At 43.9% G+C, this 25,674-nt stretch overlaps 1 protein-coding gene across 1 annotated transcript in view; it reads left to right on the plus strand.

Moving 5' to 3' along the window:
• The window catches only part of LOC126986919 (arylsulfatase B-like), a 157,076-nt gene extending 134,893 nt beyond the window's left edge, over window positions 1-22,183 (plus strand). Inside the window, exons 7-8 of the mRNA XM_050843433.1 lie at window positions 19,407-19,584; window positions 21,720-22,183. Of these exons, the coding sequence (XP_050699390.1) occupies window positions 19,407-19,584; window positions 21,720-22,168 (627 nt within the window). The 3' untranslated portion in view covers window positions 22,169-22,183. The remainder of the gene's footprint in view (window positions 1-19,406; window positions 19,585-21,719) is intronic.
• Window positions 22,184-25,674: the final 3,491 nt, after the last annotated feature.

Consider the following 25,674-nt stretch of genomic DNA (forward strand, 5'->3'; position numbering starts at 1 on the left):
GATACGCCGGGCGGCACGGCTGGACGCATGATCTTTATCAACAAAGTAGAGTTCTCCAACGAACGCTACAAGATACGTGCAAAACAGCATACAACAGGCACTGGGAAAACACAATAAAAGGCCTCGCCGAGAAATACAAGGACCCAAAAGCCTTCTGGCAGGGAATAAAATGCCTGCAGGGCAACACACACCACCGCCCCATACACCTAGAAAAGGGAGGAGTCAAAATACAGGATGACGAGGGTATTGCCCAAGAGTTCAGAGGAACCTGGAAGTCAGTGTTCACAATAAGACCTGAAGACAACGCTCATTATGACCAAGACAATGAACGGGAAGTAAAGGCATGGCTCCAACAGGACCCAACAAGAACCAGGCCACACCATACGATTGATCTGCAACGCCTAACACAGGCCCATCTGTTGACTATGGAAATAGGCACAGCCGAGCTCCGATCAGCTATAAACAAAACGAAAAACACGTCGCCCGGAGAGAGCAAAATAGGTAAACAACAAATCAGTATGTTACCCCCCCGGGGGCTGGCGTACCTACTCACCATATACAATGCGATGTTAACAACAGGTTACTTCCCTCAACGATTCAAAGTCGCCACTCTCACCAGGATACCTAAACCAGGCAAACCATCCACGGATCCCAAGAACTACAGACCAATCTCACTCCTAGAAGTCTCTGGAGAAATCTTCGAAAGAATAATTAACCTACGACTCAGGTGTCACCTGGAGGAAAATAACCTTTATAACCCGTCCCAGTATGGCTTCAGGGCAGGGAGGAGCACTACGTCAGCTATCTCCATCGCCAGCGAAAAAGTAGCACTCACTAAAGGACAAGGAATAAACTGCACTATTATCCAACGCGACATCAGCAAGGCGTTTGAAGAAGTCTGGCTACAGGGCCTGCAATACAAAATACTTAAACTCGGACTGCCAGAGCTAGCGGAAAAACTGTTATGTAGCTTCCTTGATCAGCGCTCAGCTTCCATTCGAGTTAAGTCAGCAATATCCTCCCCGTTCCCGCTGCACAGCGGCGTGCCACAGGGCAGCGCTCTTCAGCACCTACGCCTCTGACATGCCCCGGTCTGATAATAGAAGCTGTGTGGATATATATTATGCTGACGACGCGACACAAATAGTGAACTCCAACGGTACCCTAGACCACCATGACGCCCTGGTCGTGCAGGAGGCGAACAGACTCAACACATTTGAAAAAAAGTGGAAGATCAAAACAAACATAGACAAGTTCGCTGTGGTCGCACTCGGCAGGAAAAAATTAAATGACATACAAATACAGGGCAACACCATCCCCCACCAAAAACAATGCCAGATATTAGGCCACACAGTGACATCCACCGGCCTGATCGTTAAACATGTCAACGACAAAACCATGAAAGTTAAAACAGCCCTCACATCTCTAAACAGATTATGGCACTTCACAAAGCGGCTCAAACTGTATCTGGTAAAGACTAAGATACTCCATATACTAGACTACTCACCCACCCCGACACACATGGCTTCCCACACCAAGATGTTACAGCTTCAGAGGCTGCAGAACAAAGCGCTGAGATTTGCCACGGGACAGAAATACCCGTACACAGAAAACACAGCAGCACAACACCGCAGACTCGGAGTACAACTAGTCAGCACAAGGCTACGGGAGGCCGCCGGAAAGATATGGGAGAAACTAGACCAGCAAGACGACGTGAACTACACCCACGTCAAGGAGCTTGACGGCAGCACGAACTTGGTCCACCCCTGGTTTCCGCGCAGCTTGAAGTCACTACGAGAACAACCGCCCACACACCACTTCACACAAGTGACGCCATAGCTTAGCTTAGCTCTCTACACACAAACAGTTCAACCCCCCCCCCCCCAGCACGCCGGGGGTATACAAATAAGGTGCCCGATAAACAATAACTACACCAGAACAACTAACGAACCTACACCATACAACTGTACACTCCTACTGTCTTTCCTATTCCCCACCTGTACCTCACCACTAACCCACTTCCTCTTCGTACTATACCCTTGATTAAAAGAGAGAGAGAGAGAGAGAGAGAGAGAGAGAGAGAGAGAGAGAGAGAGAGAGAGAGAGAGAGAGAGAGAGAGAGAGAGAGAGAGAGAGAGAGAGAGAGAAGAGGGAAAGACAACTCTGGGAGGTTGAGGACGCTGCATTCCTCATCCAGAAGAACCTGCCCCTATCCAAGTTTTTGGTTTCGGATTGAGTTAAAAGCTTTAGAAAGACAGGAAAGTAAAGCTAAAGGACGGTAGTTTGAGGGATTGGAACGGTCACCCTTCTTAGGCACAGGCTGTTTGTAGGTGTACTTCCAGCAGAAAAGAAAGGTAGATGTTGAAAGGCAGGGACGAAAGAGTTTTCTGACCAGGCAGGGTGTCAGCACGGAAGCACACTTTTTAAGGACAATAGGAGGCACTCCATCAAGTCCATAAGCCTTCTTAGGATTGAGTCCAGAGAGGGACATTATTCATAAGAATTTCAGTAACAGGCATAGAGGAGTCAGACAGGGGATGAGTAGGAGGAATATGCCCAGAATCGTCCAGAGTGGAGTTTTTAGGGAAAGTTTGAGAGAAGAGTTCAGCCTTAGAGACATATGTGACGACGGTGCTGCCGTTAGGGTTAAGGAGAGGTGGGAAAGATGAAGACCTGAAAATGGAGGATACATTTTTGGCTAGGAGCTAAAAGTGTCTGGAAGAATTATAATAATGCAAAGTTTTCACATTTACTATGGATGAAAAAGTTTTTGGTAAGTTGACAAATAGACTTGGAACGATTCCTGGCAGAAATGTAAAGATCATTATTAAAAGAAGTGCGAAGGCTATGGTACCTTGTGAGCCGCATCTCTATCTTTGATAGCAATTGATTGGATACGTTCAGTTGTGAACTTCAGAGGCTTAAACCGGACTGATCAGCTCTCTGCAGCTTCAGCAGCTTGCTGTCACTCCACGTAAGCAGCAATGGGAAGCACCTTGACTGGTCACGACTAGCCCCATCTCCCAGATAGGATGCACTACGGCGGACACGACCATATGGAACCTGTCGAACACGGCCTGCCCTACAATTTTAAGCCTCCCAACACTGAGGTTACAAAGTCAAACTGTTTTTTTCACCCCCAACCTTGTCACAGTATCTCTGATCATATGAAGGGAAGATCAATGCGTGGACTAGAATCAATAATTTGTAACTCAACAGTTGATAGATGTCCTCTCTTAGGGTCATCCATTTACAACCGTTCAAAGTAGATTAACGAGCTCTCTGGCCATTCATGTTTGACACGAGACATCCATCATCTGATCGGATAAGGGTAACCTGAAAGGAAGACTTGGAGCGGAGCTTCTTCAGGGTTCGAAAGCTTGGTCAGAAGTTATTCTTCGATGACATTGTGAAGTCCTCTCAATTTGAAACATCTCATCTCATCTCGTGCTAAATTCTCTCCCTCAAGATAAGGCGTTATTATATTCTATCGTCTCCGTAAGATCTCTTTTAATACCTCACAGATGCTATCCATATACAAAGGCCTTGTAAACCACTGCATGGAGTAGACATCTCTCATATGTAGAAGGGTTTCACACATACAGCCCTTTTCGAGCGACTACCGATTTTTCGTCTCATTCCCTCCTCACCTCCTATTGACTCTTTCCCGTTTCTAAAATTCCGTCGCAATATTTTGTTTTCTTTCTATCTTTTATCGATATTTCTATGCTGACTGCTCTTTTGAACTTGAAAACTGTATATCTCCTCCCCTTCCGCTGCTCGCTACACGACTTTATACTTAAGTACGTACCTTTTGCATTGAAATACCTTATGTTAGGGAAACCAGTATCTTCATTCTTGCATCTATTCCACTGGTAAATTCTTGAGCAACTATCCTTCGTCTGTATGTCCTCCTGCCTACATTTTTTAAAGCAAGGGCCCAAAACAAAAATTCAGCAAAAAAGCCCGCTAAGCGCTGCTACAACAATAGAAACAGAATAAGAAGCCGAAACAGAAGTCACTTTCTGAAGCAGAAGTGTCTTGACACTCCTCTCTTGAAAGAGGTCAAGTCATAGTCAGTAGGAAATACAGACAAAGGAAGACTGTCCAGAGTTTTTACCACCAGAAGGGATAAAGGAATGAAAGTGCTGGTTAACTCTTGAATAAGGGATTTAGACAATAAAAGGTTGAGCAAGAATAAAAAGTCGAGTGCAGCGGGGCCGCGGAAGAGGGTGAGGCATGCAGTTAACAAGTTCAGAAGAGCAGTCAGCATGAAAATGTCGGTAGAAAATAGAAAGAGATGCAACACTGCGGCGGAATTTAAGAGATAGAAGACTGTCAGTAAGAGGAGAGGAGTTGATGAGGCAAAGAGCCTTACGGCCATACCATACATCTCCCTCATAACCTTCCTCTTCCTCTTCCCTTAAACAGTGTCCCCTTTCATTTAAGTGTGTCTTTAACATAGAGAGCCACCCCCCTCCCCTTTTTCCCTTTCTATCCTTGTGAAACATCTGATAACCATTTATTTTCTATTCCGACATGAAGATTTTGTTTGCAATATCCGACCATATTTCCGTGATTGCTATGATGTCGAATTTGTCGACACATGCTTACACCCTCAGAAGATCTATCTTGTTCCTGAGACTCCGATTGTTGGTATAATAAGCCGTTAGACCACCCTTTGTTGTAGCCTTTTGACTTATCTTAAGCTTCCTAGCCGCCGTCTGCGAAGCACATTCACGGACGATAGTCCCCCCCACACTCGCCTATCCTAGGAAATCCTGCAGAGTGCTAATTGATCGCTCGAGGGAGTCTGCGGGAACCTCAACCCCCTGGAGTGACAGGTGTACTCCATCCTTGGCATACAAGGTGCCCCATCGTAGAAGAGGTTCCAGTTATCTATGAGCCGCCAGCCTACTCTTCACTGCTAGGGCCCTGGAAATGCATCCTTCACCTACCCTCCTCCGCGGCAAAACACCACACACGACCGGAAGTCCACTGAAATCTCTCACTTTCCAAAACAACTCCCTAAAGCGCCTAAATATCTCTTCCCTTCCCACTCTGCCGCTCCCCTGCTAAAATTTCCTCCATCCTGTCAGATACGTGCTGTATGGCTGCCCCGGGAAAGCACAATCTAAGCCTATTCTCCTTATCCCTTGAACAAAAGCACCTGTCAATGAGCCTGACTTGACTGTCTCCCACCACCAGGACTTTCCTCTTAGAAACGGCGCCAGTTGAAGGAAGGGGAGCTGCTACAGAAGAAAAGGGAGGGGCGGCAACAGGGGAGGAGGAGGAGGAGATGGAGGGGGTGATGATGAGTGGGAGGAGGAAAAAGAGGAGGGGCGTTCTGCAGCCTTCAGTCTGGAGTCGTGTAATTCCTGTTGAGAGGATATTTTGCTGAAAGAAGTTGAATAAGGCCGGGTTCCCACTATTCCGTTTTGACGGTCCCGTCGACCGTCAATGATGTCATCTACGGCGACGACAGTGGGAACCGGTCCCCGCGCCCGGAGCATCGTTGGCCCGTCCAGAGATGAATCCAAGTTAACTTTTGGGTCCGGGTCGGCGGCGGTGGTGGCCCGTTCAGTGATTTTGAATATTCTACATATCATGAAAATATGAAATGGTAGTGCTTATATACAAAATAGCATATACATACATTTCAATATAATAATAATATAGATACATTTGCATTATGTACATCTATTTCGTTTGGCAATAAATATATTTTGTTGAAAACTGGAAGTGTGGCACCAATGCACATACCGCTGTGGCGTCCCTGTGGTTCCTCTGTCCCTACAGTTCTCATGTCAATACAGGGCGTGAGCGGCTAACCTACCAGTCTAGACTCCGCCCACATAAGCACGTTGATCGACTAACAACAAACACACACACGCACGCACACGCCAGGTTCCCATGACAGATGGTTCTGTCAAACATAAACGATTTCACCATTTCCTAGAATCTGTATGAAATTATTTGGTGAGTGATTCACACTTATCAAACATACCTAATGGAAAGAAGAGCAGTGTTCAAGACCATGCGTGCCTGTGTGTCTGTGTAAGTGTGTGTGTGTGTGTGTGTGTGTGTGTGTGTGTGTGTGTTGTTAGTCGATCCACACGCTTATGTGGGCGGAGTCTAGACTGGTGGGTTGGCCGCACACGCGCCGTGATGACATGAGACCTGTAGGGACGGAGGAACCACAGGGACGCCACACCGCCGCAACCAGGTGTAAACAAACCCTCAGGTGTGGCGGAGAGATTGTTTGCAAATATATGTATTCTTCTGCTGCAGAGAACACCCGGGGGTCATTTGCGAACTATTTCAGTCCCTCCCATACCAAAATTATATTATGAACAGGGAGCGACTTCAGTAGGCAGGCAGATGGTTGAGAATTCAGTCAGTTGTTTTTTAGTTGTGCATCACCAGACCAGACCTCAGAGCCTGACCGGTATATGATATTATAAAATGCTCAATATCAACTGGCAAAGTACCAAAGGAATGGCGGAGGGCTGAGGTGGTCCAAATATATAAAAGCGGGAAAAGGGAAAACCCTCTGAACTACAAACCAGTATCACTGACCAGTATAGTTTGTAAAATATGCGAAAAAGTGATAAAGAAATAATGGACAAAATTTCTGGAAGCACACAATATAATTGCAGAAAAAACAGTGGCTTTGAAAGAGGGCGTAACAAACTTACTAAGCTTTTACTCAAGAGTGACAGACATAACACAGGAGAGGGATGGATTTAAATTGCGTGTATTTGGACCTGAAGAAGGCTTTCGACAAAGTTCCACATGCAAGACTACTATGGAAGCTGGAAAATAGAGGAGGACTGAAAGGGCAAACGAAGAACTGGATGGAAAGTTACTGAAGGGGAAGAGAGATGAGAACAGTGGTAAAAGACATGAAATCGGAATGGAGAATTGTAGATAGTGGAGTGCCTCAAGGATCGGTATTGGCACCAGTATAGTATATATATATATATATATATATATATATATATATATATATATATATATATATATATATATATATATATATATATCTATATATATATAGGTAGGAAGACAGCTGGGAGGTATATGGGAGGTGAGAAGGAGCTGAAGCCCTCAAGACCCTTCCCATGTCCTCACTAACCGTTTCCCTATTGTCTCACCAACACCGGAGAGTAGTTCAGCATGCTCTCTAAAGACAGATCCTCTCTTTATCCACACCACACTACATTCACATAACATATACACCTTTTTCCAAAATTCAAAATTCAAAATGGCTCAATTGGGACCACAAATTCCCCAGGAGGACTCCTTCTGGCTGCCGACCCGAGAGGTGTCTTGATAACTCCTCGAACCTCTTTCTTCTCAATTTCTGCAACATTCGCGGTCTTCGCTCTAATTTTCATTCTGTGGAACATCATCTCTCCTCCTCTAAACCTCACCTTCTCTTCCTTACCGAAACACAGGTTTCTGATACTACTGACAGCAATCTCTACTCTGTTCCCTCCTACTATCTCTATCCTAAATTTCAATCCAAAGCTGGATGTTGCTACGCGCAACGACATCACTTGCTCTCGTGCCCACGACCTTGACTCTTCTGAATTTTCCACCATCTGGTTAAGACTTCACTGTCATACTATTACTAAATACATCTGTGCTGTTTATCTCTCACCTAACTCTACCAACTATGTAAAATTCTTTGACTATTTGAATTCTAAAGTGGAGCACATCTTGAACCACTCTCCCTTCGCTGAAATCTCCATCCTAGGAGATTTCAATGTTCACCACCAGCTTTGGCTTTCATCCTCTTTCACTGACCATCCTGGTGAACAAGCCTACAACTTTGCTATCCTCAACGACCTAGAGCAGTTGGTCCAGCACCCTACACGTATTCCTGACCGTCTTGGAGATCGGCCCAACATTCTAGACCTCTTCCTTACCTCAAACCCTTCTGCTTATTCTGTCAAACTGTTCTCTCCGTTGGGCTCCTCCGATCACAATCTTATCTCTGCATCCTGTCCTATCGCTCCTGTACATCCTCTGGACCCACCGAAGGCGATGCTTCTGGCATTTTGCTTCAGCTCGGTGGGACGACCTGAGGATGTACTTCTCGATATTTCTTCCCGTGGAATGATTATTGCTTCCAGGATAGAGACCTCTGTGTGCTCAGCGCATCACAGAGGTGATTGTATCTGGAATTGAGGCATACATTCCTCGTTCTTTCTCTACTCCTCACGCTAAAAGCCTTGGTTTAATCACGCTTGTTCTCGTGCTGTCAATGATTGAGAGGTAGCTCACAAAGATACAAGAGCCTTCAAACTAATGCTAATTATGAACTTTACATTTCTGCCCGAAATCGTGCCAAATCTATTCTCCTACTAACCAAAAATTCTTTCATTAATAGAAAATGTCAAAACCGTGCTTTCTCTAACTCTTCCGTGACTTCTGGCATCTAGCCAAAACATCTCCTCCAACTTCACTTCTTCATCTTTCCTCCACTCCTCAGTCCTGACGGCAACACTGCCGTCTCATCTATCTCTAAGGCTGAACTCTTCTCTCAAACTTTTCTAAAACTCCACTCTGGACGATTCTGGGCATATTCCTCCTACTCATCCCCCTCTGACTCCTTTATGCCTGTTGTAAAGATTCTTCAAATGATGTTTTCTATGCCCTCTCTGGCCTCAATCCTCAGAAGGCTTATGGACCTGATGGAGTGCCTCCTATTGTCCTTAAAACTGTGCCTCCGTGCTGTCACCCTGCCTGGTCAAACTCTTTCGCCTCTGCCTGTCAACATCTACCTTTCCTTCTTGCTGGAAGTATGCCTTCACACAGCCTGTACCTAAGAAGGGTGACCGCTCCAATCCCTCAAACTACCGTCCTATTGCTTTACTTTCTTGTCTATCTAAAGCTTTTGAATCAATAACCGTAAGATTCAAAAGCACTTCCAAACTTCTATCTGATCGCCAGTATGGGTTCCGCAAGGGCGTTCTACTGGTGATCTCCTATAACTGACTCTTGGTCATCCTCTCTTAGCCGTTTCGGTGAAACTTTTGCTATTGCGCTGGACATATCAAAAGCTTTTGATAGGGTCTGGCACAAATCTTTGCTTTCTAAACTACCCTCCTACGGTTTCTATCCTTCTCTCTGTACCTTTATCTCCAGTTTCCTTTCTGACCGTTCTATTTCTGCCGTGGTAGACGGTCACTGTTCTTCTAAATCTATTAACAGTGGTGTCCCAGGGTTCTGTCCTATCTCACTCTTTCTGTTGTTCACTGATGATCTTCTTTCCAAAACGAACTGTCCTATCCATTCCTACGCCGATGATTCCACTCTGCATTATTCAACTTCTTTTAATAGAAGACCCACCCTTCAGGAACTTAACGACTCAAGGCTGGAGGCTGCAGAACGCTTAGCCTCAGACCTTACTATTATTTCCGATTAAAGAAGAACCTGGTGTCCTTCAACGCCTCAAAACACAGTTTCTCCACCTATCCACTCGACACAATCTTCCAAACAACTATCCCCTATTCTTTGACAACACCCAGCTATCACCTTCCTCAACACTAAACATCCTCGGTCTATCCTTAACTCAAAATCTCAACTGGAAACTTCATATCTCATCTCTTACTAAATCAGCTTCCTCGAGGCTGGGCGTTCTGTACCGTCTCCGCCAGTTCTTCTCCCTGCACAGTTGCTGTCCATATACAGGGCCTTGTCCGCCCTCGTATGGAGTATGCATCTCATGTGGGGGGCTCCACTCACAGCTCTTCTGGACAGAGTGGAGGCAAAGGCTCTTCGTCTCATCAGCTCTCCTCCTCATACTGATAGTCTTCCTCTTAAATTCCGCCGCAATGTTGCCTCTCTTTCTATCTTCTATCGATATTTCCACGCTGCTCTTCTGAACTTGCTAACTGCATGCCTCCCCCCTCCCGCTGCACTCGACTTTCTACTCATGCTCATCCCTATACTGTCCAAACCCCTTATGCAAGAGTTAACCAGCATCTTCACTCTTTCATCCCTGACGCTGGTAAACTCTGGAACAATCTTCCTTCATCTGTATTTCCTCCTGCCTACGACTTGAACTCTTTCAAGAGGAGTGTATCAGGACACCTCTCCTCCCGAAACTGACTTATCTTTCGGCCACCTCTTTGGATTCTTTTTAGGAGCAGCGAGTAGCGGGCTTTTTTTTTTAATTAATGTTTACTTTTTTGTGCCCTTGAGCTGTCTCCTTTGCTGTAAAAAAAAAAAAAAAAATATATATATATATATATATATATATATATAGTATACAGTATATATAGTATATATAGTATATATAAATGATATGGTGGGGAAAGTCAGCAATTACATGAGCCTGTTTGCAGACGATGCGAAATTGCTGAGACATATAAGAAATAGCAAAGACTGTGAAATTCTGCAAGAGGACCTAAATAAGATTTGGGATTGGAGTAAGAAATAGGAGATGGAGTTAATGTGAAGAAATGTCATGTAATGGAAATGAGAAACAGTGCAGGAAGACCAAAATGGACAAATAGAATTGGAGATGGAGAAATATTAAAAGCTCAAGAAGAGAGAGATCTGGGAGTGATAATACAAGATAATCAAAAGTCAGAGTCATGTAAATAGGATATTCGGAGATACGTATAAAATGGTGAGAAGTATAGGAATGACATTCCATTACACGGGTAAAGACTGAAAAAGATGATAACCACTATGATTACACCAAAATTGGAATATGCGGAAACTGTGTGGTCTCCCCATAAGAAGAAACACCTAAAAAAAACTAGAAAGAATACAAAGGATGGCAACGAAAATGGTTCCAGAGCTGGATGGATTGTCATATGAAGAAAGATTAAAGGAAATGGACCTGCCAACACTGGAACAAAGAAGAGTAAGGGGAGACCTAATACAAATTCATAATTTTGTGGAATAAAATGGAAGAAGTAGATAATGAGGAGTTACTACTAAGAGAAGGAAGAAACACCAGAAACACACGAGGACACAGTAAAAAACTGAGAAAAGGAAGATGCTTGAGAGACATAAAAAATGTAGCTTCCCGCAAAGAAACATAGAGGTTTGGAACAGACTAAGTGAGGATGTAGTATCGGTGAAGAGTGTGCAAAACTTTAAAGGGAAAAGCTGGACAAATACAAGTATGGAGACGGGACCACACGAGCGTAAGCCCAGGCCCTGTAAAACTACAACTAGGTAAATACAACTAGGTATGACACACACACACACACACACACACACACACACACTTGGCCCAGATCTGACCGAGGTCAGACGTGGGCCGCGGCGCTCCGAAAGGAGCAGCCAGGGGCCAGCCTGTTGCCCCCCCCCTCCCTCATCCCCTACGTCCCCCTCTCCCATTTCATCAAAATCCCAACTCCGTAAGAAACTTTTGTGCCATCAAGCTTCATCGCGTTGACAGACAGTGAGTGCAGTGCGTTTGTGGTGCCGTTAAGACAATGAAGAGGTAATGACCAGTGTGACGCCGCCACGGCCTTACCATCCGGCCGACTCCCCAGGTCCTCCCAGGTACACCAGCCCGACCATCATCCGGCTGGGTTAAGTCGGTCCGGATGCAGTGCAGTGTTGAGGCCCGTCAATCAGGTGGAGGCATGGGTGAGGCAATCAGGACTCCCCTCAACATAAAAGGCAGTGCAGACCAGGTGCATGACGACAGGCGTTCCCACGCCTACTCTCTCGCTTGTCATCCTCTTCCCTTCTTGTCTCGCCGGCTGGATGCAGATTAGAAGATCTACGCTAAGCCCATAAACTGAGTGACGGTCGAAACCGCCTCTACTTGCACCCCGCCCCCCATCAGCCGCGACCTGACCCTTTCTGACCGGGGTTTGACCTGGGGCTTAACACCTGACCCGCCACCCGGAAGACTACCGCACAAATGCACTGCATTCCCCCCCACGGGGGGGGAATGCAGCGGGGGGGGGGGGGCCCCGCCCTAAACATTTTCATCACAACTTTCCCAGTGTTTACCACAGACCCCCGATACCTCTCTCATATTGTACTTCAATATTATATTTGTAACGTGTATATTTTCAGCTTAATAGCTGCTATCTCTTAATAAACCGATTATTATTATTTTTATTATCATTACACACACACACACACACACACACACACACACACACACACCTCCTGACCCTCACGGGGTCAAGACGTGTCACATGGCGCTCCCCATAGCAGCCACAGGGTCAGCCTGTTGACCCTTATCCTTTTTCCTTCTCCTTCGCTCCCATTCCCCCGCCCCTTCCCATTTTTCTCAAGATTATAATTAAGAACACTTGTGAAATGTTGTGACATTAAACAGACATACAGTGAGTGCAGTGTGTTGTGGTGCTGGAAGGTAGTGAGAGCTGTGTCGCCAACGCCTCGTCATCGCCGACACGCTCAAGTTCCGAAGGACACCATCTCGGTCACCCAGCAGCAGGGGAAGGTCAGTTCAGGTGGCAGGCAGTGTGGCAGCCTCGTCACTCAGGTTTGGAGCAAGATGCACGGCACCTTCATCAACGTTGTGCACTTACAACATACAACAACCAACCGGGCGGCACCCACCACCTGTGTCCCGCCGGCCTTGGCTTAGCACATCATTACTAAGCCTGGGTACCTGAGTGACCTCCCAGATACTGCCCACCTGCATCCCTCCGGGACCTGTCACCTGAACCCAGCATCCTACCTGAGGATTAACATCTCACTTGACCTCACCGCCATCTGGAAGAATCCGCCCCTTCGCTCTCCCCGCGGCCCCAGCGCCACCACACTGTACTCCACCCCACCCCCATCCCCCATCACCCCAACCCTCCCAGAGACAAGTCAGACTCCCATTTTCCATCCCCCCCTTCCTTTTGTACTTGTTATCGTTAGTGAAACTTATTTAAAATGTATTTCTAAAATGTAAATTTTCAGCCTGACGGCTGCCGTATTTGAATAAACCAAATATTATTATTATTATTATTATTACACACACACACACACACACACACACACACACACACACACACACACACACACACACACACACCTAGGGAGAGAGGAAGTGAGAAGGCGGCACTAAATAACAGCGCCAAATGTTTGAAAGTGACATATGCCAATGCAGACGGCCTAATCTCGAAAAGGCTGGAGATAAAATTAATGACTATACCGAAGAGAAAAAGAGCCAGACTTGATGTGCACGGTGGAGACTAAGTTAAGTGAGGACATCAATGTCCAAGTATATATAGACTGTGAAGAAGACAGGACAAACAAGGAGGAGTAATGATGGCAGTAAGAAACAACAGTAATTAATGTGGAGAATTTAGAGTTAGGGCAGAGGCAATAACCATGAAAATACAGACAAAGGATGAAGCACGAGATATATCACAGTGGCGTATGTCCCCCCAAAGACGAGGGCATGGAAGCAAGACGAACACCGCGTCATGCTGACAGATATAGCCGAATACCTACAAATGGTGATCGACAAAAGGGACAACATAATACTAGTATGGGACTTTAATTTTAAAGAGGTGCAGTGGGAAGAAGGGGACGAAGGGGGAAGTGAAGACTCCTGGGGCAACAAACTAATGAACATAGCAATGAACAGTGGGTCAAAGAGGAGACACGATACATAGAGGAAGACTCCCCAACAAGGCTAGATCTGATACTAACTAAAGAGCCGGATGTAATTGAATCTTTGAAATATATGTGTCCAATAGGGAAAAAGATCATGTGTTGTTAGAATTTCAAACGACGGAGGGGAAAGTGATGCTTCTGATTTACATCAACGACATGGTGGAAGGGACAAACAGTTAGGCCATCCTATTTGCTGATGATGCAAAAATCATGAAAGAAATAAAAACAGAGGGGGATCACAAACATAAGAACATAAGAACATAAGAACGTAGGAGTCTGCAAGAGGCCGGTAGGCCTGTACGAACCTTTGAGCCTAAGCTCCCGTGTATCTAACCCCACCTAATATCGCTGTCCATGAATTTATCTAATCTATTTTTGAATGTGACAATTGTATTGGTACTCACCACGTGACTGCTAAGCCTATTCCACTCATCCACAACCCTGTTAGTAAACAAATTTTTGCCTATGTCCCTGTTGAATCTGAATTTATCCAGTTTAAACCCATTACTTCGTGTCCTACCCGGTTCTCTTACCAACAAAACCTTGTGAATATCTCCCTTATTAAAGCCCTTCATCCATTTATAAACCTCGATCATGTCTCCACGCACCCTTCGCCTTTCTAGAGAATGCAAGTTTAACTGTTTGAGTCTTTCCTCGTATGGCAAGTTTCTCAACCCCTAAATCATCTTAGTCATCCTCCTCTGCACTGATTCTAACATTTTGATATCCATTCTTTAGTAAGGTGACCGGAACTGAACCGCATAGTCAAGATGAGGTCTAACTAATGTTAAATATAGTTTGAGGAAGACTTCGGCGCTTCTGTTGCTTACGCTCCTTGAAATAAATCCCAGTACCCTATTAGCTCGATTTCTAGCTTGAATGCAATGTGCCCTTGGACGGAGATCAGAGCTCACTAAGACCCCTAAATCCCTCTCGCACCCAGACCTGCTTATGGGAGTGTCATTTAAGCAATAGTTATGTGAGGGGTTGTTCCTACCTACACTCAGAATACTGCACTTCCCTACATTGAACTCCATTTGCCATTTATCCGCCCAGCCATACAATCTGTTTAGTTCATCCTGGAGAATACTAGCGTCCTCATCCGACTCAATTACTCTACCGATCTTGGTATCATCTGAAAACTTACTGACATCACTACTAATTCCTGTATCTAAGTCACTGATATAAATAGTAAAATAAAGTGGACCTAATACCGAACCTTGTGGGACCCCACTCGTAACACATCCCCAGTCAGATCTTTTTCCATTGATTTGCACTCTTTGCTTCCTATTGCTAAGCCACGCCGTGACCCAGTTCAAAACTTTACCCTCTACTCCGTGAGCCTGTAATTTAAGCAATAGTCGTTGGTGAGGGACTTTGTCAAACGCTTTACTAAAATCAAGATAGATTACATCATAATTTTCATTTCTGTCTACCGCCTAAAATACTTTATTGTAGAAGGACAAGAGATTGGTGCAAGAAGATCTCGACAGAATTTATGAATGGAGCCAAGAGTGGGAAATGAAATTCAATGCAAAGAAATGCAGGGTATTTGAAATGGACACCAGTACTAAAAGGCCGACATGGGACTACTCGATGGGAAAGGAAAATCTCCAAATGGCAAAAGGGGAAAAAGACCTGGGAGTATTGATCCAGGAAAATCTGTCACCAGAAAAATATATTAACAAGATCGCTGGAGAAACATATATGTTGTTGACGAATATAAGAATGACATTTCATTTCATGGATGATGAGATGATGAAGAAACTGATAGTAACTATGATTTGTCCAAGACTGGAATGTGCAGCAGTAATCTGGTCCCCACACAAAAAGAAGCACATACCCAAGATTGAAAGAATCCAGAAAGCAGCCACCAAGATGGTCCTTTGCTGGGCGGACTTAACGTACCAAGAAAGATTGGAAAAGATGGGGCTACCATCCCTAAAAGAAAGAAGAGAGAGGTGATATGATTGCAGTTATCAGGTTGATGAAGAGAATAGATACATTTGATAGAGAGGATCTGTCTATATGGGATGGGAGAGCAACCAGAGGACATGAAAGGAAGCTGAGAAAGACAAGATGCTCGAAAGATGTAAAGAAAAGCAGCTTCCCTAATAGATGCATCGGCCAGTGGAACAGCCTAGACAAAAAATGTTGTTCAATCCAGAAACATAAACAAGTTAAAAACAAAGTTTGACCAATTGAGACTCAGAGACGGGACCACACGAGCGTAGCTCACTTACTGAATATCACAAGCAGGTAAATACAACTAGGTAACTACACACACACACACACACACACACACACACACACACAGTGGGCATCTCCATCAACAGCACAGCCCTTGACTACACGCCCTTACAACACATTCTGGACCGACCGCAGAGTTGGACGCAAGATAAACACGTTACCATCAGCACCAACAAGACGGTGGTGATGCATTGTCACACCTCCATCACTGCCATCCCACCACCAGCCCTGGAGGTTGGCCCTCACCAGCTGCAGGTGGTTGAATCCACCATACTACTTGGAGTCACCCAGGACAGCAGGCTGAGCTAGGGCAAGCACGTCACCACCATTATCAGGGCGGCTTCCTACAAACTTTTCATGCTGAGGCGCATGAAGGCTCTGGGAGCCCCCCAAAGGACGCTCAAGGACCTGTACACCACCTTCATCCTCCCCAGACTCCTCTATGCCTCTCCTGCTCGGGCTTCCTCCATCAACAAGACCCAGCAACGCTAATTGGAGAGAGTACAAAAGCGTGCTTGCAGACATATTCTGGTCAGCTCTTACACTAACTACGAGCATGCACTCACCCAGCTGCATATGCCCACCCTAAAGGACCGATTTTTATTTATTTATTTATTTTTTTTTTTTACGGCATGGCCTATTGCGCCCGTGGGCTTCTTCCCGGTGGATCCTGATGGTCGGTCCAAGGCTTTTTCCCGGTGGGGCCTGATGGTCGGCCCAGCCCGTTCTGGCGCAGGCGAGTGTTTATACCAGATACCAGATACCAGACAAACTTAACCAAATTCGGCAAGTCCCTCTTCCACAACCCCCGTCATAGAGATCTACTCCCACCCGCCCTCCCTCCCCCCACTAGACCCACAAGACACCACAATATTCTCGTCCCGGTCAAAACTCGCACGGATAGATATCGGCTTAGTGTGATACCGACGCTTGTGAGGGTCATTAACACCTCCATGATCACATGACCCCTCCTTCCCAACACACACACACACACACACACACACACACACACACACACACACACATCACCCTTCCCCACTTCCCCCATTACTCATCACATGAAACTCATTGTATTGTATTTTTTGTGTATTTTCAGCCTTATGGTTGCCTACAAATGAATAAACCATTTATTATTATTATTATTATTATTATTATTATTATTATTACACACACACACACACACACACACACACACACACACACACACACACACACACACACACACACACACCTTTCTCACTCAGTAAAGGGTAGCGAGCAGCAAGTTAATGCCAGTCAAACAGTTACGAGTGGCACAACACAGAAGACCTGGAAAAAAATCCCCAGCTAATATCTTCGTAAGTGGATTCTCTGCTTTCAGCTACTTCACATCCTAAATTATAAACGCTATTGAATTTAGTGCCATATCATTTGAAAAAGCAATAATACATGTTTGTTTCGTATACATTTTTTTATTACTTTAAGCAAAATATATGAAAATAAAACAAAATTTGACATTAAAATTGGAGAGCCAAATGCAAATTAAAAGTTAAAAATTATGAAGACATTAATAGTAATATTATTTTTTCTATACTTTTTTATCAATTCATATTCTTCTAATTTTTTATAGCTATCTGTGGTATTGTTTTTCAAATCAATATGACAGAAAATTAAGTACAGACAGCAGAAAAGAAAGTAAACAATTATAAATTAAACTATATCTAAATGTATTTAACTAAGCCATGAAAACTGCATATGGACATTAGTACATAGAAAGATATACCATAAAGAAATCAAACCGATAAGATCAAAATTCTGGACATTCCTCTGCTCCCCAAAGGATAATCAGCACTTCATTGGGTCCGTAAGCATTCTTAATGGCGCCATTTATTCTTGGCTCATGGTGCCTCCCGGAGTTCATTCTTGATTCACTTAGACGGTTTCCTCTAGAGTCCGTGTTGACGGGTGGTCTTCAGGACAGCAAGTGGGTAGTTTAGGCGATTCGGCGGTGGCTGAAAATTCCCAGGTGGTAGCGCTGGATTCAAAACCGCGTCGTCCAGAACGCGGTAAATGTGGGGCCCGTTCGCTAACCACTCAGCCACTGCCTCCCCCAATGGTTGAAATATAGAGGCATATGTAAAAGATATAAATAGTGCCATCTGAATTTAGAAGAGTTAGGGATGATTAAGAGGGAAACTCCTATATGAAATTTAAGTAAGATGTTAGAAGTCTGGTAGAACTAGAATTGCATAGTTTCTATTAAGTCGAAAAATAAATTAGACACACTTATATATATATATATATATATATATATATATATATATATATATATATATATATATATATATATATATATATATATATATATATATATATATATATATATATATATATATATATATATATATATATATATATATATATATATATATATATATATATATATATATATATATATATATATATATATATATATATATATATATAATAGCATGGGAACAAGCGTGATTAAACCAAGGCTTTTTAGCATGAGGAGTAGAGAAAGTATGTGGCATGTATGCCTCCATTCCAGAGACAATCACCTCTGTGATGCGTAGAGCACACACAGAGGGGTTTCTCTCCTGGAAGCAGTAATCATTCCACGGGAAATCGGAAAAGTACATCCTCAGGTCGTCCCACCGAGCTGAAGCAAAATGCCAGAAGCATCGCCTCCTCGTTGGGTCCAGAGGATGTACAGGAGCGATAGGACAGGATACAGAAATAAGGTTATGATCGGAGGAGCCCAACGGAGAGAACAGTTTGACAGAGTAAGCAGAAAGATTAGAGGTAAGGAAGAGGTCTAGAATGTTGGGCCTGTCTCCAAGACGGTCGGGAATACGAGTAGGGTGCTGAACCGACTGCTCTAGGTCGTTGAGGAGAGCAAAGTTGTAGGCTTGTTCACCAGACTGGTCAGTGAAAGAGGATGAAAGCCAAAGCTGGTGGTGAACATTAAAATCTCCCAAGATGGAGATTTCAGCGAAGGGAGAGTGGGTCAAGATGCGCTCCATTTTAGAGTTTAAATAGTCAAAGAGTTTTACATAGTTAGTAGAGTTAGGCGAGAGATAAACAGCACAGATGTATTTAGCAATAGAGTGACAATGAAGTCTTAGCCAGATGGTGGAAAATTCAGAAGAGTCAAGGTCGTGGGCACGAGAGCAAGTGATGTTGTTGCGCACGTAGGCGCAACATCCAGCTTTGGATTGAAATTTAGGATAGAGATAGTAGGAGGGAACAGAGTAGAGGTTGCTGTCGGGAGCCTCAGAAACCTGTGTTTCGGTGAGGAAGAGAAGGTGAGGTTTAGAGGAGGAGAGATGGTGTTCCACAGAATGAAAATTAGAACGGAGACCGCGAATGTTGCAGAAATTGATAAGGAGGAGGTTCGAGGAGTTATCAGGACACCTCTCTCTCTGTCTCTCTCTCTCTCTCTCTCTCTCTCTCTCTCTCTCTCTCTCTCTCTCTCTCTCTCTCTCTCTCTCTCTCTCTCACCATATGTATATGATTTGTCTCCCAAGGTTCCGGAAGAGTTTCTCGAGTATTACCCAGATGATGATCCTGAGACGCAAATCTATAACGGGATGATAAGTGCAATGGACGAAGTCGTAGGACGCGTCGTTGAGGCACTGCGATCTACGGGGCAAGAAAACAACACTGTGCTCATCTTTTCCTCAGACAATGGTGGAGTTACAGGAGGTAATATTTGAACATCTTTCCTTTATAGAACGTATAATGTTTCGTTTTCTTCAGAGCTTTCTTATTGCATAAGTTTAACAGCGTACCACTTTGGTTCTTCAAGCAATTATTTTTACAAGTGAATAGAGTTCAAAATTTCACTTTTCTATCTTGGGATGTCGAACTGGTTTGTAATCTGTTCCTCTTATACCGCCCTAGAAGGGTGGCTACAGTAATCAATGAAATAGTACTTTGCTGGCTTGTCATTATAAAGCTTTTGAAACAATCCATAATAGGAAATTTCTTAAAGTCACCTATCGACCTCTGACTCTCTATCCAATCATCAGTAAGGATTCCTCACGGGGCGTTCTACTAATGATATTGCCTTCCAGTCTGTCTCTTGGTCGCCTTCCTTCAGCTGTTTTGTGAAGCTATTGCTGTTTCCTTAGACTTTTCGAAAACTTTTGACAGTTTGCTACAAATCTTTCTGAAGCTTACTAAACTATGCTCCACTCTCTCTTTCTCTCTGTTCTATAATCTTGTTTCCTTTCAAGCCGATCTCTTTCTGATGTGGTAGACTGTCACTGTTCTACTCCTAAACATATCAACAATGGTGTTCCAGAATGGTGTTCTGTTAATTACTTTTTTTTCAAATGAAATTGTAGAATTCACTCCATCGCCAATCACTCTACTCTGCATTTTTCAACTTCTTTTAGCACAGGATCATCAATACATGAAATATGAGACTCATGATTAAACGCTACAAAACACTTTAACTATGATTTTCCTATCATTTTAGAATAGTTCAGAAGAAATATTGTGTCCTTCACTACATAAAAAAACTCAATTTATCCACCTGTAGACTCTTTTTCCCTATTTTCGATAACGCAAAACTGTCCCCTTTTACACTAAACATTCTTGTGTATCACTGATTCAAAATCTAAAGTGAAAACAATATTTATCTATTGCCTAATCAGCTTCATCGTGGTTAGGATTTCTTTATCGTCTCCCTCGATTTTTCCCCTCTCAGATGGTATTGAAATTCCATTGACCTTGTCCGTCCTCTTACGGGGCATGCGTGTCATTTGTGTGTGGTTGGGGGTGAGGAGGAGGCTCGGGACACAGACACAGGTCCGTTGGACGGAGTGGAGTCAAAGGCTCTTCGTATTATCAGGGTTCGTTCTCTTACTTAGAGTCATCTACCTTTTAAAATTCGCCGCAATGTTGCCTCTCCATATTTAATAGATACTTTTGTTCTGGTTATTCCTCTGACCTTCCTATATGCAAGCCTTTACACCAACCACGGCAACGCTGCACATGACCTGCTTTAACTCATCCCTATGCTACACTAAAATAGAATTACTTTAGCATCTTTTTATTATTTCTTACGCCGGTAAACTCTTCAATAAGCTTCAATCGTCTGGATATCCTGAACATATTCAAGAAGGAAGTGTCAAGACATCCGAAATTTTATCTTTTTTGGCCTCATGTTCAACTCTCGGTACAGGAGCAGCGCTTGTAAGTCTTTTTTCGTTCATTATTTTTTATTATTGCACTTGCGTTACTTATTTACTGTCGAGAACACGTTGGAGAGAGAGAGAGAGAGAGAGAGAGAGATATATATATATATATATATATATATATATATATATATATATATATATATATATATATATATATATATATATATATATATATATATATATATATATATATATATATATATATAAAAATATATATATATATATATATATATATATATATATATATATATATATATATATATATATATATATATATATATATATATAGAGTGAGAGAGAGAGAGAGAGAGAGAGAGAGAGAGAGAGAGAGAGAGAGAGAGAGAGAGAGAGAGAGAGAGAGAGAGAGAGAGAGAGAGAGAGAGAGAGAGAGCAAGGTGTGTGTGTGTTTGTATGTTTGTGTGTGTGTGTGTGTATGTGTGTGTGTGTGTGTGTGTGTGTGTGTGTGTGTGTGTGTGTGTGTGTGTGTGTGTGTGTGTGTGTGTGTGTGCCCGCGCGCAATATTCTTGGACGTCCATTTAATTCCACGAGGAAACACTTTGATGATAATTTTAATCCCAAAAGCAGTACTGTTAATTTATAAATTTATAATTAATTTGTGTTTTCCTGCAACAGAGAAGAATGCTCCACTCCGAGGGAAAAAAGGAACACTCTGGGAAGGTGGGACAAGAGTTCCAGCGTTGATGTACAGTCCAGTGCTTGAAAACACGCCACGGGAATACAGTGGTCTTTTGCACGTCACTGACTGGCACAACACCCTCCTGGCCGTCGCTGGGGCCAGCATCTTCCCGGAAAATGACGGATTCAATCAGTGGGAGGCACTGAGGACTGGCCTGCCTGTGTATCCAAGAGATTCTTTCATCTACAACCTAGACTATGAGGACAATGAAGCCAAAGGAGCTATCAGGTATGCATGTTGCAATGTAACAGCAATTGTAGCAGCACGGATGATTCCTGGTGTTTCAAGTACATTCGGTTCTGTCCTCAATCCTCTTAAAACTTCATGTGCCATTTCCAAAGAAAGAAACAAGACACAATGCAATGTTTTATCGACTAAAGAGTAGCTTTGCCCATGCTCATAAAGGTCGTTAATACCGATCACTTATTGGTTTCGGGGACTACTACTTAAATACTTTCTGTAACTCGTATATCTCTCTCTATATATAAAAAAAAATCATGAAGATAGAAATTAACAATGTACTAAAACCTCTCTTAGCGGAGGGCATGCCACACATTATTAAACATTCCCTATATTATCGTCCTGGAAGCACCCCAGTTCCTCTGGTGATAATTTATAGAAGCTCTATCCAGAAGCTAAAATCGATTAACTTTCCTCATCGTAACGTAACTCGTACATCCAACATTGAATAGCAATTAGGAGAAAAAGTAACTTTCGTTTTTCATGAAAGGGATAAAGAAGTGAATATATATATATATATATATATATATATATATATATATATATATATATATATATATATATATATATATATATATATATATATATATATATTGTTACGTCACCAGTGTCGTAACACTGGTGTGGTCAGAGGTTTTGAGAAAGCTACAAAAAAAAAGACAAAACAAAAACTGGGTTGGTTAGGCTTCAAAACATCAGGTTCTTTTCCCCTTAGCCGAACAACAATAAAAGGAAAATGAATAACTTAAAACAAAGAAAATTGTTAAACGGAAACGCAAAATGAATACAAAAACAATACATTTACAAAAAAATAATAATATTTACATTAATTACTAATATAAAAGAAAAACCCAAGATTGCCTTGGTTTACACTCCTTTAAAACATGAAACGGGAAATACACTAAGCACAAAAGCACAAACTATAGTGAACACGCGTGGGCTGGGAGGCAGCACGTAACACAGGGCAAAAGCGTGATGAACACGAAAAACAGTTGAAAATGGCACACGAAAACACACAAAATAAAAACCTTACCTTAAGACACTAACGACTCTCTCTCTTCCGTAAAGAAAACACACGCCTGCAGGCGTGGTAAAACTGCAGAAGGCGCTGCAGGGAAACAAAAGGGAGAGAGAGGAGCCGGCCTCCCTCCTATCTCGACGTGAACGGTTGCGGGAACAGGGTCGGGATGAACGAGAGTGGGGGCCCCCCCCCCTCACTCTCGTTCTGAAGAGTGGGGGGACGAGGGCACGAGGGAGCACGGGCCTTTGCCAAAGGCGGCCCGTAGCAGGGAGCCGACAGACCGACTCTATCGGCGATCGAAATCTAGCCTACCAAGTCGGTCTGTCGACGAGGACTGGCGTGTCTCTGAACGAGAGTGGTGGTGGTGGTGAAGGATTTACCCCCTAAAAAGGGGGAACGGGCCTTTGTCGGTGCGACGGCCCGTCGCAGGGGGGAGCCCGCCGCTGGCGTGCGGCGGGTGTGGGGAAGCCTCCGCCGCCGCCACAGCCACGAGTAAGAGCCGGCGAGCAGCGACGGAGGCACGGGCTCTCTGGGCAGGCGCCCAGCAGACACCCGTAGCTGACACGTGCGAGCAGCCGACTGGTCAACTTGACCACGGAGCCGGAGGGGTGGCCCTAAGCGAGGATGACCCCACGGGTCCACCTCGCCTCCGCAGAAGGGCCACCCGGCTGCTCGCCCGAGGAGTGCTGGCGTTCCACTGAGAGTGACCCCGGTTCGTTCGTTTTAGGTTTACCCCCTAAAAAGGGGGAACGGGCCTTTGTCACTGTGGACGGCCCGTCGCAGAGGGGGACCCGCCGCGGGCGTGCGGCGGGTGGGGGAGCCCTTCCGTCGCCGCCTCAGCCACGGGTATAAACCGGGGGGCAGCGACGGAGGAACGGGCCCTCCGAGCTCTGGCTCAGGAGCAGCCCGCTCGTGTGGGCGAGCAATGCAAGCTCGTTGCGGGACGCCTCCGCCGCCGCCACAGCCACGGGTAACAGCCGGCGAGCAGCGACGGAGGCACGGGCTCTCTGGGCAGGCGCCCAGCAGACACCCGTAGCGGTGCACGGGCGAGCAGCCGACCGATCGACTTGACTGCCGCGGCGGGGCCCTAAGCGAGGATGACCAAGCGGGTCAACCACGCCGCAGCAGAAGGACCCCCCGGCCGCTCGCCCGAGGAGTGCTGGCGGTCCACTGTGACCCCGGTCCCCGGGTCAGCTTATATTGGAGCGACTACCGCCTCGCCGCCCACAAGCGGGCTGCCATACGTTGCTGGCGGTGCGGGACAAAAACTCCCCCACGACAACTCAAAATACATAGTTTAAATACAATAAATAAATATCCTAACCTAAACATAAAAAAAGAAATATACAGAATGTCATACAATACTTAGAAACGGGCAGGAGAGATATATATGAAAAGAACAGCCCGTCGTGTGTGTGTGTGTGTGTGTGTGTGTGTGTAATTCACCACCACGGCCTGATCACGAATTGGACTCGCTTTCGCCACTTGGTACCCTCATGACGTGAGCAAGTGCATGCTCATTATTAGCGATCTCTTTGTTCTGCCAGGACCTCACACACCACACACCTCATCCCATTGCTCAAGGGGGGACAGTAACCACTCCTAGTCAACGGAAATAATCCGGCCTTACCGGGGCTCGAACCGCCACCTGTTTGGCCGTGAAGCCTTGCAGCGCGGCGCTCTACCCGATTGAGCTACCGGAGCTGTGTGTGTGTGTGTGTGTGTGTGTGTGTGTGTGTGTGTGTGTGTGTGTGTGTGTGTGTGTATATATATATATATATATATATATATATATATATATATATATATATATATATATATATATATATATATATATATATATATATATATATATATATATATATATATATATATATATATATATATGCAACACAAACACTTGGCAGCGCGTGATATGTAAATATTTGCTGGTGACCACTGAGGAAGTCAAGGAAACACGAGGATCCCGAGCGCTTTCGTGTATTACAACTTCATGGGAAATATAAATAAGTGGAAAGTACAAGGGCTTGTATACAATAAAGAAAAAAAAAACATTGGTCTGGTTCTGATATGGCAACTCCGGCTAATCCTATGGTTTCCTGTTTTTATTTAACTGAAAAATATCTATTGGTATATTTTTATAGTTTTAGTACAATTTATTTCACAATTTATTCTACTATTGTCTAGTTTCCTGTGAAATCAATTGTACTAAAACTATAAAAATATACAAATAGATATTGTTCCGTTAAATTCAAACAGGAAACCATAGGATTAGGCGGAGGTGCCATATACGAACCAGACCAATGTTCTTCTATTTTGTATGTCAGCCCTTCTACTCTCCACTTCTGTATCTTTCTCCTGAAGATGTAATACACGAAAAATCGGGATCTTCGTGACTTCCATATATATATATATATATATATATATATATATATATATATATATATATATATATATATATATATATATATATATATATATATATATATATATATATATATATATATATATATCAGTGGTGGGCACCGATCACTTTTTTGCTGTTCCGATCCCCGATCATCCGATCACTTTGGGCAACTGATCCGATTCCGATCACCCGATTATTTTTCAAGTACTGCTGTTCCGATTAA

The sequence above is a fragment of the Eriocheir sinensis genome, chromosome 6, assembly GCF_024679095.1.
Source record: "Eriocheir sinensis breed Jianghai 21 chromosome 6, ASM2467909v1, whole genome shotgun sequence".
NCBI lineage: Eukaryota > Metazoa > Arthropoda > Malacostraca > Decapoda > Varunidae > Eriocheir > Eriocheir sinensis.